General features: G+C 51.7%; 3 protein-coding genes across 3 annotated transcripts; 2 read left to right on the top strand and 1 right to left on the bottom strand.

Annotated features, from left to right (window-relative positions):
- Nucleotides 1-870: 870 nt before the first annotated feature.
- TRIVIDRAFT_166887 (uncharacterized protein) lies at nucleotides 871-2,794 on the bottom strand (the record flags this gene model as incomplete). The annotated part of the gene is made up of 5 exons (XM_014105017.1): nucleotides 871-1,340; nucleotides 1,400-1,749; nucleotides 1,815-2,495; nucleotides 2,562-2,588; nucleotides 2,655-2,794. The coding sequence occupies 5 exons, from the start codon at nucleotides 2,683-2,685 to the stop codon at nucleotides 1,119-1,121; spliced, it is 1,311 nt and encodes a 436-aa protein (XP_013960492.1).
- A 2,282-nt stretch (nucleotides 2,795-5,076) lies between these two features.
- On the top strand, nucleotides 5,077-6,435 carry TRIVIDRAFT_124605 (uncharacterized protein; the record flags this gene model as incomplete). The annotated part of the gene is made up of 1 exon (XM_014105016.1): nucleotides 5,077-6,435. A coding segment is annotated over one exon (1,359 nt), but the record flags the coding sequence as incomplete, so codon positions are not given.
- A 7,131-nt stretch (nucleotides 6,436-13,566) lies between these two features.
- Nucleotides 13,567-14,442, top strand: TRIVIDRAFT_197691 (uncharacterized protein; the record flags this gene model as incomplete). Its single annotated transcript, XM_014105015.1, has 1 exon — nucleotides 13,567-14,442. The coding sequence occupies one exon, from the start codon at nucleotides 13,567-13,569 to the stop codon at nucleotides 14,440-14,442; it is 876 nt and encodes a 291-aa protein (XP_013960490.1).
- Nucleotides 14,443-15,784: the final 1,342 nt, after the last annotated feature.

Here is a 15,784-nt window from a genome sequence, read left to right as displayed (position 1 = left end):
TCGGTCTCAATGAGTAGGTCAAGCGTCGTAATCTCTTTGGCCAGAAGCGAGAGTATTCAAACGTCGAATCCGAGGAGGATAGTCTTTGAAGCTTTTTTTGGGTATTTGGTTGGTTGGTTGGCTGGCTGGTTTGTTTTCCCTCTGGCACGTGGAAGCCCTCTCCAGATACAATATCATCAAAACAAAACAAATTCACGGCAAGATTCGCTTCAAGAAAAGACCAAGCGCTGCCTCAAGAATTTCTTCAACGCAAGTAGCCAAATCAACAATGTTGGAGGTGAGCAGAGATGTTGAGGTCGACGTGGCGTGTTAAGTCGGTCTGTTGCGATGGCTTCCAGCTGGCAGGCGGCTGCTCTATGTCTGCGCGCGGGAAATCCGCGATGAAGTCGCTCGCTTTTAAAGAAAAGTAAAAGACACGCTCAAACGCCACAGGCTGGTGGGTAGCCCACACTTATTGGCTGTGATACGAAAAGTCCAAAAAAGCACTGCTGGTGAGGGTGTAAATTGCAACGATGGCTTCCTATAGAGTTGAGAGATATCTGGAATTAAGATTCGCCCCACGCCAGCCTCTTGAATCTTCATCTGCGGTAACCACGTCGGAAACTTCCTCATCAACGCCTGCCTTGAAAAGTGCCATATACAGGGGCCGTAGAGTTGCTTCTTCCTTTCCATGTTGGCATGTGATTCGATGTTGACGCAGGTGCAGCTGAGGAGGTCGCGATTCACGAGCAGCTTCTTCTTATGTTTTCGGGAGTCTACGCTGCTCCATCCGTCAACTAGTTTCATTCAGTCATTAGGAAAGAGAAAGCTTGGAAGAAAGAAGAGAAAAGAAATGAGTGCAGATGGATAGATGAAAACGAAAGTCGTCTTGAGAGAAACAACAACAGAATCCCAGTATATATGGGTTACATAGGCATGTAATGTAATGGTAATCAAACTAAAAGTCCTCCATCGCTGAACTCAAACTCCAAGAAGTGCATAAATGTCCAAACAGAGATAATACAAAAAAAGGGACAGGCCATCTTTTTCCAAAAACATGTTTGTCAGTTTTCGCGTACAGCGTTGCCATAAGGTGAGCACACCTCTCTACTCCCTACCTACAGCCATCAGCTTTCCCCTTAGGCATTCTGAGGGGCGATGCCTCCAATAAAGGCGGCAAACTCTCTCGGGTTTCTGGTCTGCAGGAAGACTGTGCCGGGGCCAGTAAACTTGCAAACAAGGCCTTCTCCTGAAGAAAGGCCAGAAATGATACCTCCAGAAGCCACACGCTCCAGGACGTAGCTTGTATTCCACGCCACAAGATGACCATTGTCCACAATGTACTTTTCGCCTTGCGCAAGCTATTATGCAGAGTTAGCATCTCAAATCGGGGCAGAGGAATCTTTATACTTTGACTCACGTCTTTTCTAATAATGGCGCCAAAGCTCGACACCCAGAGCAAGCCGGTTCCAGAAATCTTGTAGACAAACAGACCCTCACCGCTGAAAATCGCCTTGCCCAGACCTTGTCGCTTGTAATCTTTGACGACAGCCTGAGTAGAGGCCAAATAGGCGTCGTGTCCCACTGACCACTGCTCCTTGCCGGTCAATCGTATGCTCGTAATGTCTCCCAAAGAAGCCGGGGCGAGGATAAGCTCTCCCGGCCCTGTGTAAGTCGAGCTGGCGAGCTCTCCACCTGCGATGATCTTCTTGACGCTAAATTTGACGTTGCCCTTGAGAGTGATTGTTGGAGACATGGCGACCATGGCACCTAACATGCGATTAGATTTGTCAGTCATGATGCCTCAACACTATCTTGCTGCTTGTTCAACGTACCTGGCTTGGCATGTAATGGGGCGCCCATGGCCAACTGAATGGTCAAGATCGTGTTCGTATCCCGGTGGCTGATGCGGTAGCTGCCCCCATTAAAAGTGCCAACATCATCGGTCGTCGCGACAGCTCCAACAAAGTTAGTCGGCGGCGGGGCTCCAACGGCCACGTTTGCCGGGCCACCCTGATTATTCTGAACCGACGGCTTTTCCTGGGGATAAGGGGCGTTCTGCTGCTGCTGGGGGAACGGAGGAGGAGCGAATTGAGGCGGTGCCTGTTGTTGCTGCTGTTGCTGCTGTTGCTGCTGTTGCTGGATTTGCTGTTGGTGGAGCTGCTGGGGCGGCGGCGATTGCTGCTGGTAGTGGCCAGAATCAGGAGTTGCAGCTGGGCGCATAGCCAAGTTCAGCTGTTGCGATTGCGAATGCTGGTGCTGGTGCTGAGGCGGCTGGTTCCCGGGAGGAGGGGGGTAATGACCCGGCGAAGGCTGTTGAATCTGTGGAGAAGGCGTATGCTGGGGTGGAGGAGCATAGATCGGTGCCTGTCCCGGCGTTCCTTGAGGAGGAGGAGGGTAAAACTGTGTCTGGTTCGCGGGAGGTGAAGTCGGAGGCGGCGCATATTGCTGCTGAGGCGGCGACTGATACTGCTGTGGAGGAGGAGCATATTGTTGCTGCTGCGGCGGCGGCGGTGCTGTTCATTGCTCGTGTTAGCATTGGAGGCGCGTCTTGTCGCAATGGCTTCTCAAATCAAACGGACCTTGGCCTGCGCCTGCGCCAGGCGGAGCTGTGAAGTCGCGAGTCAGTATTTGGAGATGGCGGGGTGAAGCTGGAGGCGGGGAGCGTGACATACGCGGGTAGAACTGCTGCTGCTGGCCAGACATGGCGACGATGGTGTGTCTCGGAGTGTTTGGTTGCTTGACTGACAAGCTGTGGAATGAAGAGAGGGAGAGAAGAGGGAAAAGAGGGAGAAGGAGTGGGAGCGAAGGAGCAAGAGGAAGAAAAGTTGGTCCGGCAAGGCGCAGCTTGATGGTCGAGCTCGATGGATGTAAGACGGCCAAGACCAAGAGCCCCGCTTCCGAGCTACGGTATACACAAGTACAAGCCAACTGGACTTCAAATGACAGGCCAGGCCACGTCACACAGCGATATTCGCTCCTTCGAGGCGTATTTTGCTTGTGTGTGTTGGCTGAAGATGGAATCCGGACATGCCCCGAAACTCGAGTTATAAGGAGGAGCTGCACATCGGCTGACGAGGCCATCCAATTCCTCCAAATCGACAGCAATTACGCGCTGCAGGGCGCCAAGCAAAACCCCGCTCATGGCCCAGCGCCTGGACGCTGTTTGGAATCGCCCTTCAGCGCCCCCGCCGCAGCGCCTCCATTGGCCAGCAGCCCGGTTTAGGCGCTTCCGTCAGCGCCAGGACCTGTCAATACAGGGGCCTTGCCTCAAGTGGTTTGACTCCAGTCGAGTCCAAGTCCGCAGATGAATGATGCATGAACCATGGATCCATGCACACTCAATCTCAATCCCTCATCAATCAATCCTAGAACAGTATGAGTACTAGGTATACACTCAAATCAATTTACTACCTGTGCATACGTGTATCAACATAGGTTGTGGTATTCATAGCCTGGTACATGCTCGTACTTATAATCGCTTCTTCAACCTCTCCCTGCTCGCGTCATCCATATCATATACCTACCTGGTCCTTGATATTATTTGTGGATAAACGCTGAGCTCATCCCAACTGTTTCTCATTCGACGCACTTAGCCGTTAATACATTGAGGAAATGGCTGTTTTTCTGGATTCTTAATGTCGGCCGCATCAAAAATGACCTGGATAGCTTATATCCACATGTATGCTTGTAAAACACCGAGCAATTGAGGTTCGGCAGGATGTAGAGAGATGAGCTGCGAATACAAGATCCCAACATCACGTTTCAATTGATAGCAGCGCCAGGAATATATGAGTTATCCGTGTTCATTATAACGAGTCCTTTAGAACCTATCTAAATGATAAGATTGTTCTCGCTTACCAATTACCATGAGATCAGGTTTGAGTTGAAGCAATGCACCACGTCTTTCAGGTAAAAGGGGCCAGCGGAATCAAGGATTCTCATGATGCAAAACATCGGGAGTCCTGAGATCACTGTCAACAGCCGGGCAATTCAACAAGCATAAACAATTGAAGCCATATCATATTAGTTCCCTCAGCAAATACTCCCAGACCAATTTGGCATCCAGTGGATCACCGTTACTTTTGTAGATATGCTCTCATATCACTTTTGCTCCGTCTCTCCATCAATACTTACGTCCTTTATTGGCGTCCTTTGCACTGTGGCTACCGTACTGTAGGATCAATAAAGTCTGTCCCTCAGCATATCAGCATTAAAGTTGTAAACAGCTACCGCTTTAATGGCTACCGCTTTAATGGCTACCTACGACGTACGCTTCATTCCAGGACAGACAATATGTACATAAGGTCACCTAGATTTCATACAGCGCAAACCTTTGTGATCTAGACTGTCTCCTCTTCCTTGTCATATATATCCATATCCCTTAGGATACTGCTACTTGACTAAGCTTCGATTACGCTCGTGGGTACACCTGTGCACAGTTCCAAACACACGACGGTACCACCAACTCTATTCTACGCCTCATAGTCCATGTATCCATATACGATAAAGACACAACCTTTTGCTAAACAAGCCATCATTTACAGTTTCTGTAGAAGGGTCCAGCAGTAACGGCAACATGTGTAACCAAAAAAAAAAAAAAAAAAAAAAAAAAAACGATACCAAATAGCAACCCATATATTTGACCTTTTCTCCAGCACTATATATGTAAACGTCCCTCTTCTCACGCCATTCACTCTTCAATCATCTCTATACGACTCACTCATTGGACCACACCCCAAAGGACTTCCAGCAAGATCTCATTGCTATCATTGCCACCAATCTGAACAACTACTCTTTTCCAATTCATCCAACATCTTCTCCCACTACTTTTCCCTTCTTTTCTCCTCTTGGGTTCATTTATATACGATAGCCATGTCTCCATTTCGCTGGCTCTTCACTTTCCTCCTTCTCAACCTCGTTTCTCTGTCTTCAGGCCTCCCGCTTCCCGATAACAAGGCAATGAACCCTCCTTACCCCCGTACAATCACTCTCAAGGAACGAGAAATCGATACCAGCGACGTTTCTGCAAGAGCCAGCGTCGAAAGGAGGCAATGGCGCACCTTTTGGGGCCCAGACCACATCGAGGAGACTTATATTACCCTCATCAACGCCACCCCTTACGAATGGCAAAGGGGCTACATCCACGACTATCAGATGCCAAATTGGGAGGAGGACTTCCCACAACTCATTTATCCGGGCGAGTCGGTTTCTGTGCTGACCCAGCCAAGGAAAATATCCGGTAACTGGGAGGACTCTGCAGCTGAGGTCGTTTACCATCTTGTGGGCACCTCAGAGCCCATGTCGTTCATGGTCAAGTTCAACAACCGGGGTTCTAGCTCCCTCAAAGTCGAGTTCCTTGATGCCTTGTCTTCCATGAACAATGCCATGAGAAGCGTTCACCAATTTGAAATCACAAAGTTCCCTGGCGGCGGGTCGGCCTTCATCCTTGCCGGCGAAGAGGGCGATTTCATCACAAACGATCCTCCCATCGGCTGGATGCAAGCTATGTTTCCCGAACTGAAAGACAAGCCTCTGCGTGAGATTGTTCTCGGAATGTCGCATCACTCAGGCCTATGGTCAGACCATAGGGATATTGGCCTTGCGTCAGCACCAAACACCCAGACGCAAAGCGTTCACCTTCGCGAACAGCTCGGCAATGGAGGCATCCGTGTTCTCGACTTCCGCCCCCTCAAGATAGGAGACGAGTTTCGGGAGACGCATGGGATGATCACCAAAGACCCCGTTAGCGGCGTAATGTTTCAGGGCTCTGAGGGAGCCACCTTGAGCGAGATGATCCAGACCGTCAACGAGTTCAATCGAGAGTATCCTGGCGAGCTCATCATCTGGGATGTACACAGCCATGATGCCTGGAATAAGGACTACGAATTCCGCAAACTGTCAGACAGCCGGGAGGACCGCGTGGCGCTATACAATCAGTTCTTAGCACTAGAGAACCGCATCGATATCCCCAACGACGTCGAAGACGTCAGTAAATGTCCCCTGAGCCGATTCATCGGCAATAAAACGTCCGCCGTCCTCATCAAATTTGACGAGCGCTGGCGCTTGAATGACCTCGATGTTTTTCCAGGCAAACACCAGGGTTTCATCACGAGAAGAACCTTCCCACTCACCCACCCCTGGAGCAACACCAACAACGTCCACGAACTGGCTGCTGACCAGGTAGCAACTTTTCGCAAAGTTCGACCAGTGCCTCAAAATCCCATCACCATTGCCGACTGGGTCTTGACGCTGAAGGGCCTGCAATTTACGAGGGACTCCATCTTGCAACTGGCAGCTGTTGCGTGGCGGTCGTTGTTTGAGGATCTCTGGCCCGCAACAACAAGCGACTCATACCCTAACTGGATATCAGTAGATAATGTGCGTGGAAACCAGCACAAGACCCTCGTCATGGCAATGAACCACTGTCTTGTGGCCAAGAAGTGCGGTGATCTAAGTGGCAAGGTCAGCCCTTGAGCCGGTTTGCAAATGAACGGATTCATCTTCTTCGCGATATGTTTGCCGGGTAGGCGATTTCAGTCTCTGGGCTGACGAAAGCGAATGTGCACGTATCATCTCACCCTGGATGACTACATACGGAGTATTGTATAAGCATATTCCATACACCACACATATTTTTACGTCACTTGGCAACAGACTGGGTGTCATGATGGAATCTCGCCATCGAATTCCGCGGACATTGTTTTGTCGCCGGCATTCAAAAGATGTCCGGAACCCGCGATCAGCATGTGAAAATATGAGAGGCCGTCCACAAGCGAGTTTCAGACCTCAGCTACGCTCCACGCGGTACAAAGCTTGGCATATCCGCCAAGATGGCAATACTAGTTATTGGCATTACCAAATGCTAGTTGTTACATCCCGGCAGCCTCGATTCAGCAGACGTACACGTGCTAGGGCCCCGAATCCATATTATAAGGATAAGATCAAGGTGTTTGGTGCGTGTGCACCAGTGGCAGACTCAGGCGCGAGGACGCGCCGAGCCAGCAGCGCGGTGTCGCCCAGGGAGCAATGGGAAGATGCATGAGGCGATGATCCCTCGCTTCTGGCTAGTGCGATCTGACAGCTGTCATAAACTGAGACGATTGATTTGACTGGATGCCGGTACGATGCCATCAGTGGCCATGTTGGACATGACATTTCATGCCCTCAACGCCTGTGCTTGGCCGTGTCGCGCGGCTTCTGTGAGATAAACTGGAACGGCTTTGCAACAGCTCGTGCCATGAACAAACGATCCCGGCATCTCACGAAGCGCCGGCGCGAGATGAAATCCGCAAGCTCGGACGCTCACACGGACCAAAGACCCTGCTGACGGCAAGTGGCGGAGCACCCGGCGACTATGTCCTCGTGCTGGATGTAACAAGAGCTTGACTAAGACGCCTGCATGCAATTTTCGGCACTGGAGAATGGAAAAATACTTGTAATACTCCGTACATGGCAATATCAATGCTTTGGATCCATGTGCCGTTCAACGCTCCGTCCACGCAAGGGAGACGCCGATGGCAAATGCCGCCGGCTAAGAAAAAGATGCCTAAAATGCCTCCTTCAAGACTTCTTCTGGAAGCATCAGCAGTCAAACTCATTCACTTGCATGCAGAGGCGCTAGCAAGGCTGGCCGCATGCTGCGCGACTTTTGCAAGAGGGTTCGATAAAAAGCGGCTGGCCACGTTTTAGACATGGGGAGAGAGTGTGAGAGAAGGACATGCTACTTGCCGGATTGAGCGTCGGTGTCGAAATGTATATATGTTTCGGAGAGATTTATTTATTCGTTTTTTAGCTGCTGCAGCGGTATAGTATTATCCGGAAGTGATCCCCGTGAATCCTACTTTAGCCCTTTTGTTTCCTTGAAGCCGCTCGGAGCCAGATGAAGGCAGTTAGTTGCCAGATGTGAATCTCGGATTGCATTTCGGCCAATTGTATGTAACAATGGAATCCATGGGATGCAAAAAGAGCCAAGAGAAGTTAGTACAGTAGCCGTGCTCATCATGATGCCTGCTGCTGAGCTTGGATTCTTGCCGTACAAATACAAGGTCCGTTCCAACTGCGTGCCCAAAGATCGTGACCTGCCGTCAGATATGCCCGACATGTCTCCGCTAGACGGAGTGCTTGTAACGTTGGCTGCGAACCAGGGGTGCCGGTGTTGCTGTTTACATGCAAGCTTACTCGTCCCTGGTGCTGGAGCAGATTTCCTCTTTCGATCCGTTCCGGGTGCCACTCACTCACGAGGCGACAGGGAAAGCAAGCGTTTCCCCTTTTGTTGCCAAGTCTGGTTTGTGGATAAACTCGTTCGACATGGGATGGAAAAATTTCGAGCGGACCCTCTCAGTGCGGTTAGAGTCGTCTTTGCCAGTCTGGCTCAACCGCTTCTGCTTCGACCTGGAACCGAAGCCTTGGGAGAAGCAGCGGTTGGGCAACTTTGGGCTGTTGGGCAAAGACGAACCCGACAGCTGGAAGCGAGCCGTCTGGCAAAAGCTGGATCAACGGAGGGGTTGCATTTCCCCAGATAGGCGTGTAACACGGCCGACTCCGATAATGTGCGACAGAGACTCTCTTTGCGTGGTGCAGACAAGCACATCACTTACACGCATGGCCTGGAAACACACAGGATCCCTGATTTCTTACACAACCCGACCCAGAATGCCCAGTAATTGCACGAGACAACGCTTTTGCAATCACAACCACAATGCTGGGTGCAGGCCTTCGGGCATCGAAGTTTTCCGCTGGTCCAGGGTTTGAATTCGGTGCCAATACTTGTAAGCGACGCCATGGCGTCTTCTGCCGTATCGGCCCTGAGATCCCCTGACAACGGAAAGGCGGACCGTGACGGGAAACTCCTGGTAAGGGAGGGTGCCCAAGCCTCCTGGGCAGCAAACCAGCATACCCTACTCCGTAGAACGAGGCAGCTTATTCATGGCAGAATGTACTCCGTATTGTAGCATCAGTTAATAAAATTGCCGGATTTGGGGGTTGCGTATTACCTGACAGTGACTGCTGATGGCTCACCCACGTATCTGGAGAAATAGAGGACCGGGGATAATGCCACAGGAACAAAATATGATCTCATCAAATAAAAGGGAGGAAAATCTCCGCCGGCACTTGTCATATGACGGATCCGTTGCTGTCAGCATCAGTGCCGGCATGATATACTATGTAAACATTGTCAAGCAAGAACTAGAAAGGATATGGACAAGTCTTAGTGAGCACGAGCTTACCGTAGGCACCATTGGACGTAGAGTGTAATACTACGTATTCCCTTTGAGGGTTGATGACCAGTCTGAAGCAATTCTTGATGTATTAACAGGAGCATGGTGTATTACCAGATCCCTGAGCTCTGCACGAAACGAGCAGGTAGGCACACAATACACGTCAGATTCGTGTGAGTTTCAAGCGTAACGGTAGCTAACGTGGGGTGAGCTGAACCATCTCTTTTCTTCTCTTTTTCGCTTCTGGATCGAAATTATCTTGGAAGACCCTGCAGCAGCTTTTTTTTTGCCAGGACGCCGTCCTCGCAAAACATATACGATCAAGTGGTTGCTCCTTGTTCTGTCTGTACGAGTACAGTATGCAAGGTTTCTGGCTAGCTGAATGGGTAGGATTGACTTTCCAGAGTCCGCCTTGCTTGCACGAGCGTTTGTCCTGGTCCCTGGAGACGCCCCCATGGAGGCACCCGTGTCCTTAACCCAAACACTCGGTCCACGGGAAAGGGATCCGATATCAAGGAGTACGTTATTGCCTGCTTGGCAGGATAGCAACGCGGTGGTAGCCGCTAGGGTTAGCACGGAGTAGCGAAGTATGATAAAACCACTGGGGCCAGGTCAAAAGTACGTGTCAGGCCATACAATACTTACAGTAGAGTCCTACTGTACCTCGTAAATCGTATTCGAACCCTGCAGTTATGCTGCAGAGTATCCTTGTAGTTTTTCCTGCAGGCGAGCGTTGTGTCGCCTATTTTCAGGACAACTCGAATAGCACCCGGGGATAGCCCGGTGTGGAAGAAGTTGTGCTCGTAATTGATGAGAAGAATACCGCTTAGGTGTCTGTTGATGATGAGAGCATCAATATCTATTGACTGGCAACTGGTTTGGTTCGTCTTTGGACGTATGACTATGGTGTTGGTAATTGGTAGCAAATTAGTGACAACTCTTGACTCTTTTGCTCGATACTGCATGTAACGAACTGCAAGTTACGCTACTCGGTGCTACAATCAGCAAACAGGCATGGGCTCGATGCATGTTTGCTTTTCCGTGCTGGAGAGCGGAATGAAAGCGCGCATGTTTCCGCCATTGTGTCATGCTCCGCACTGCATACTCTTTAGCTACCAAGCGCTGTTTTCTTGATTGTCATTAGCTGCGCTGGGGGTCTTCGCGTCTCAAGCCCGATCTGGGCGCGAGCTTCTAGTACTGTACGGGCATGGACGAGAGATGAGCTTCTCGCGCTTCGGCAACAAGCCAAAATAACGTGGCATAACCCCCAGACTTGTAGCATTTGTTTGATCATCGATGCAATCGAGGGTGAGAAGGGACATGTCTGCTGTTGGGGTTAGCACTTGGCTCGAGCGTCTGTTGCTACTCCGTACTTGTCCCAGTTACGAGCTGGCCTATGAGTATCAAGGTGCTCGTACGAGTACCAGTAGAGCACAGTAATTGTGAGAGTAAGCCGTGATGGGAAACGGTGCCGAGCAAACCCTGGCCATCTCGTAATCTGACCAATCGCAAGTTGAGTTCGCAATGGCGCCGAGCCAGTCCGCTGGGATCGAATCCTTGTATATTATTACGAGTACCGTCAACACAAGGTGAACAGACGAGAGGGCGCGGCAACCTGGCACACCAGGTTGTCCCCCAGCATGACCAATCTCTGTGACCGATCCTAGCTGTAGCGTGGGAGAGGACGGGGCTCTGGGAAGAGAAAAGGGAAAGAAATGGATCATGAGTGGACGGACTAGCGGATAGATTCGACATCTTGGCAACTAGCGACCCTGCGGCTTGTTGGACTTTGCTGTTGATGCAGAAGCTCCCGGAACCCAAGCCCTCGGGATGAGTGGCAAATTCGAACACCGGAGCACTAGAGAAGCCGTCTACGTCAGTCCAATGTCCAATGGGTGAAGAAGATGAAGAGTTCAGCTCGCCAGGGCCGGTCATGTGCAGAGAAGATGCCTAGGTAGATGAAAGGGAAACGTGCCTAGGCAGACGGGGTGACGGGACAGGCACCCACTTGGCGGAGAGGCGATGAAGGAAAAATGGAAGTGCGACCGAACAGCCTAGCCTGGATGCACTAAGCAAAGGAACCCGTAGGTAATCTGAGAGACCAGACGTCAAATGTCCGTGGCGGTACAGGTAGTAATAGTACGACGGTAGGACGATTGCGGGCACGGATATGCCTTGCTGAAGATGGGGAGGAGGCGGAGTTTGCAAATGGGAGAGCGCGTCGGGTCCGTCAATCCTTTGGAACATCAGCTACTGCGTGGTGCTGTTTTTAGTGCAGAGATTGCACGATATTATCCATACACGGCACAGCAAGGTAGCATCATTAGCACCTGTACACATGGATTGACGTGCATGTACAGTACTCCATGCATTAACACGCACTAAGAAGAAAAAAAGGCAGAGGCGATGGATACTGTACGAGTACTGACATGTCATGGAATACTCCGTACTTGTACATGGATAAATGACATCCCGCCTCTCGCAGGCTTGGGTCTGCAAGTCCTTGCTTCGAGCTCGTACGCGATTGATGTTACTCCTCCTCCGAATAGGTACCTTATACAGTAATACCAGGCACCCGTCAGTAGGTACTTACATGTGAGTATTATACAAGCGACGTGGAGTCCTCAATCGTCCCTCCAAGCCCAGGCTGCGGACAGGGCAAGGGGGATGATGAGAGGCTATCCGGAGTACGGAATAAAGTACCCGTGCAGGTATTGATTGAAATTTTTCCACTGATCCATGGAGGCGCAAAGCAGCATTGTCCATGTACATAACAGTATGAGTACAGCCTGCCCCATACAGCGCTCGCAGGCATCTGGAGTCCGGGTCTGTACATGTACGAGTACTTGCCTGGACGTGCACCCTGCATTGCATGACCAAATGTCATGGACCAGACAGGATGGCAGCTGCACTCAATACAGAACTCGGCGTCTTTAGGGGCCTGGCACACCGGTGGCGGGTCCGAGGCCTTGCCCGGATGTGCACGAAGCGTCCGCGGCCGACGTGGCTCCTTGTCGCTGCTGGAATTAAGGGTTCGATGGACGGCTGCTGACTGATGACTCCAGGGCTACGCTGTGAGTGACCAGACTCTACCTTTTGGCTCTACTGTGCTTTTACTGTATTGCACTGTACGGCACTGCAACGAGGAGACATCTTCAAGGTATCAACTTGGCCTAATGTTATTTTCTCTTCATCCCATTCATCATGTTTAACCCCCTTCAAATCGTGTGTGTCTTGGGTCTGTGCGGGGCTCGTTTCCCTTTGCACGGGACTATGATATTACTTGTACTTGTTGCCACAGAAGCCCAGCTGCTAGCTATAGGTCCGTTCCAGAATCGACGGGCTGAAGAGTTAAAACAGACAACCCGACGCTATCACTGGCGGCGTTACTCAACTCGTCCATCCGGAACTGCCCTATTAGCGGATCGCTGGCACTATCTCAGGCCGATGCCCAAGTGCGCAGGCTAGGGCTCTTGTGGTTTAGCAGTGGCTGCAATCCAGTGGACTCTCCCAGCGCTTCGGACGGCCGCCTCGGTTCATTCGTGTTCCCACAGTGTGGACATGGACTGATTGGGTCAGTTGCGGCACCCATCTTTCGGGACCATCTCCGCCCTCTGGCCGGGGGGTCGGATGCCATGGGTTGACTGATGGGTTAACATGGGTTGATATGGATGGGTTGGCATGGCCCAGGGCTTCAGCCATCCCTGGCCATGTCGCTACCAGCAGCTGCTGCTGTGATGAATTGCATGTCTCGGCAAGTGGGTGCTGAACGGCGCCCCTACAGCGGTCGCTCCAGCGCTCAAGGGTGCTGTGCTGGGCTCTCTTTGCTGATGACTGTCTGCGCTGCGCTGTGCTGTGCCGTGCTGTGTGGTGCTGGGCTGGGCGACCATGGCTGGGGTTTTTAGCTTTTCGCCGGGCCACTGACTAGCCTGGTGCTCGCACTTTCGTCTTGATACCAATGTTCCCTCCAGCCCTCGACATACATCAAGCCTAGCCGCCCCCAATCTCTGGCCGTTTTTTACATATTCACGTTCCCACCCAAACCATCCATCCGTCCAACCTCTTCTTGTATACTCACTGCTGCCACCTCGACATCAGTAACATCACACGAGTACCTGCCTGGTCGAATACACACTCTGTCGCGCGACAAGGGAGGAAATCGCCCTTTGCACCACCACCACCACCACTACCACCACCACCAAATCTTTGCTTTGACGATATCCAAGCTGGCGGGGATAGAGGGATAATTCACCCAACAGCCATCGATAAGAATTGCCAACCAGGAGCCTGGAACAAACAACCCTCGCCTGCGAATGATTTGTTATGAGGTGACCCCTCACCAAGCCGGGACGACGACGACACCACTATGGAGCCTGGGCGTACCTCACCAAACAGCGCCTCCGACACCGACGAGGTGATGCTGCGCCAGACGCCACCTATGTCGGGTGCTTTGCCCATTGTCGCTGCTGATCCGACCTCGGATCTGCCCTCGGCGCCTAGACCCAGAGTCCGAGAGCGTCAAAAAAGCCAAAACAGCCTTCTCATGGAGCTGCTCTCTCGCCGTATGAGTCGACAAACCCTCCTACAGCACAACCAATTCCGCACCCAACAACCACCTCTCACTCCACAATCGCCATCGCCCCTGGTTGATAATGCCACGTTTGACAACAGTCTGTGTGCCTCAAACGACATGGCCATGGAAATTGACATTGACGAGACCCTTGGTAGCGACTCTGCGTTACCTACACTGCCATGTATGCAGAAAACCCGCCCATCACGGCGATACTTACCTCTTCCCTACATCGCTCCCACAGTACCTGAGACGAAGATTGATCCGGATATCGCTGCCAGAGTCCTTACCAGGATGCAGGCCAACACACAGCCTGAGCCTGTCTCTACCTCCCCGTCTACAGGTTCACCTTCGGTCCAGCGTATCGAAATTGACCCTACTGAGCTGGCAGATGACGATATCGAGGCCGATGAGGGCTACGACGAAGGATCTGAGGAATTTCCCTGGCTGGGCGAGAAGCCTTCGAGTGGGCTTACTGGAGCCCTGAGGAACCAAGGCATTCTCAGCTTCACTACATCTGCCGAGGCGGCTTTGCGCTGTCCCAAACTTGTACGGAACGTCCCTCGCATGCGGAAGCGGACGCATAAGAAGAAGGAGCACAGACTCCGAACGTCGAGGGACTCGGCCCGCGAGCTGAGTCAATTGCGGGCGCCCACAGCGGATGCATCTTGATAACGAAGCAAGGCACACAAGCAGCAGCACAGCCGCTTGATCTCATCTATACCTCCCCCACCTTGTACTCTTGCCTCTATCACAAACAACGACTTAGACACGACATTACGCGGCGTTTTGGGCATTACACATTGCATTTACTATACGGATTTTCTGGCACAAGCCAGCTCTTCGCTTCTCATCTTGTTGTTTTTTCACTACACATTTTAGCGGGTTACAGAAAAAAATGATGTCAACGTTCGACACGTGCAATATACACCGGCGTTTTATCTCTTTATTTTATTTCATTTTCTTGCCTGGCTCTTCTCCAAAGTCCGCAGAGCATTGGCACCCTCTTTGCATGTCCCGGCCTAGAAGAGGGGGACTCACGAGCGACTGGATTCCCTGTGTGCCGAACAAAGATTTGGGACTGACTCGTCCCGTGCAGGCGGGGAGGAGGATGGCGTAACATGGGAGGATCCATCCAGGTGCATCTTGGTAAAGGGACTGGGTACGGCGTTTTTCCGGATATGCAGGCTGGGATGCTTTTTGGGACTGGGAACAATCTGTTGGACAGGACGTGGCCTGACTGGGCGGCGCGTGGCCTCGATCCCCCACGCGGGACAGGATTGAAGCTTGCTTATGGGCTACTCTAGGTAGCTGGATGTATATAATCGGTATTGGCTGCTCTGCGGAATACATGCTCGTACAAAGCACATGCTCTCTCCATGGAACCAACCCCTCGTATCGTATCCAATACTGTGTGCATGTACTCTGATCCTTTTGCAACGTCGACCATTCTACTTAGTACTAGGTAATGCTCCGTCCTCTTACATGACATGTGCATGCTCTCCGCTGCCGCCTCCGTCCTCGTACATTGACAGGATTAGGATTACTTACTCGGTCCACGTGGTGCCAGCGTTTACTGCCCTCTGTGTTCCCACCCAGATGCAGCCAGAACCATCGTCCCCCGGCGCTGAATCGGCCGCTCCGACACGGTTGGATCGCAGGTGTCTCCGTCCATCTGGCCGGCTGATGCGATACCGCCAGCTTGGACTCGGGACAGGTACCTGCTCCATCCTGCTAGCACTGGTGTTGGCGCTTCGGCTCTGGTACTGCCGCTGATTGGGCACCGCTGGGCGCCTCTAAGTTCTGACTACAGCAGCCTCAGCGGCACCTTTAGCACCCAAACCCTGCTGAGTTGCAGGCGGTGAGCGCGTACAATGGCTGCCCGGGGTTTGATCTCCATCTCTACCGAAGTTGATTTGCCACTGACAGCTCCTAGCTGGGGCTCTAGTTTCATTGCTGATCACATCAACGTCCAACTTCACTTCTTCACCTCCGTTCTTTTATGACAGCACAG

The sequence above is a fragment of the Trichoderma virens genome (genome assembly GCF_000170995.1).
Source record: "Trichoderma virens Gv29-8 chromosome Unknown TRIVIscaffold_2, whole genome shotgun sequence".
In the NCBI taxonomy this organism is placed as follows: domain Eukaryota; kingdom Fungi; phylum Ascomycota; class Sordariomycetes; order Hypocreales; family Hypocreaceae; genus Trichoderma; species Trichoderma virens.
This window is presented reverse-complemented; position numbering and strand designations above follow the sequence as displayed.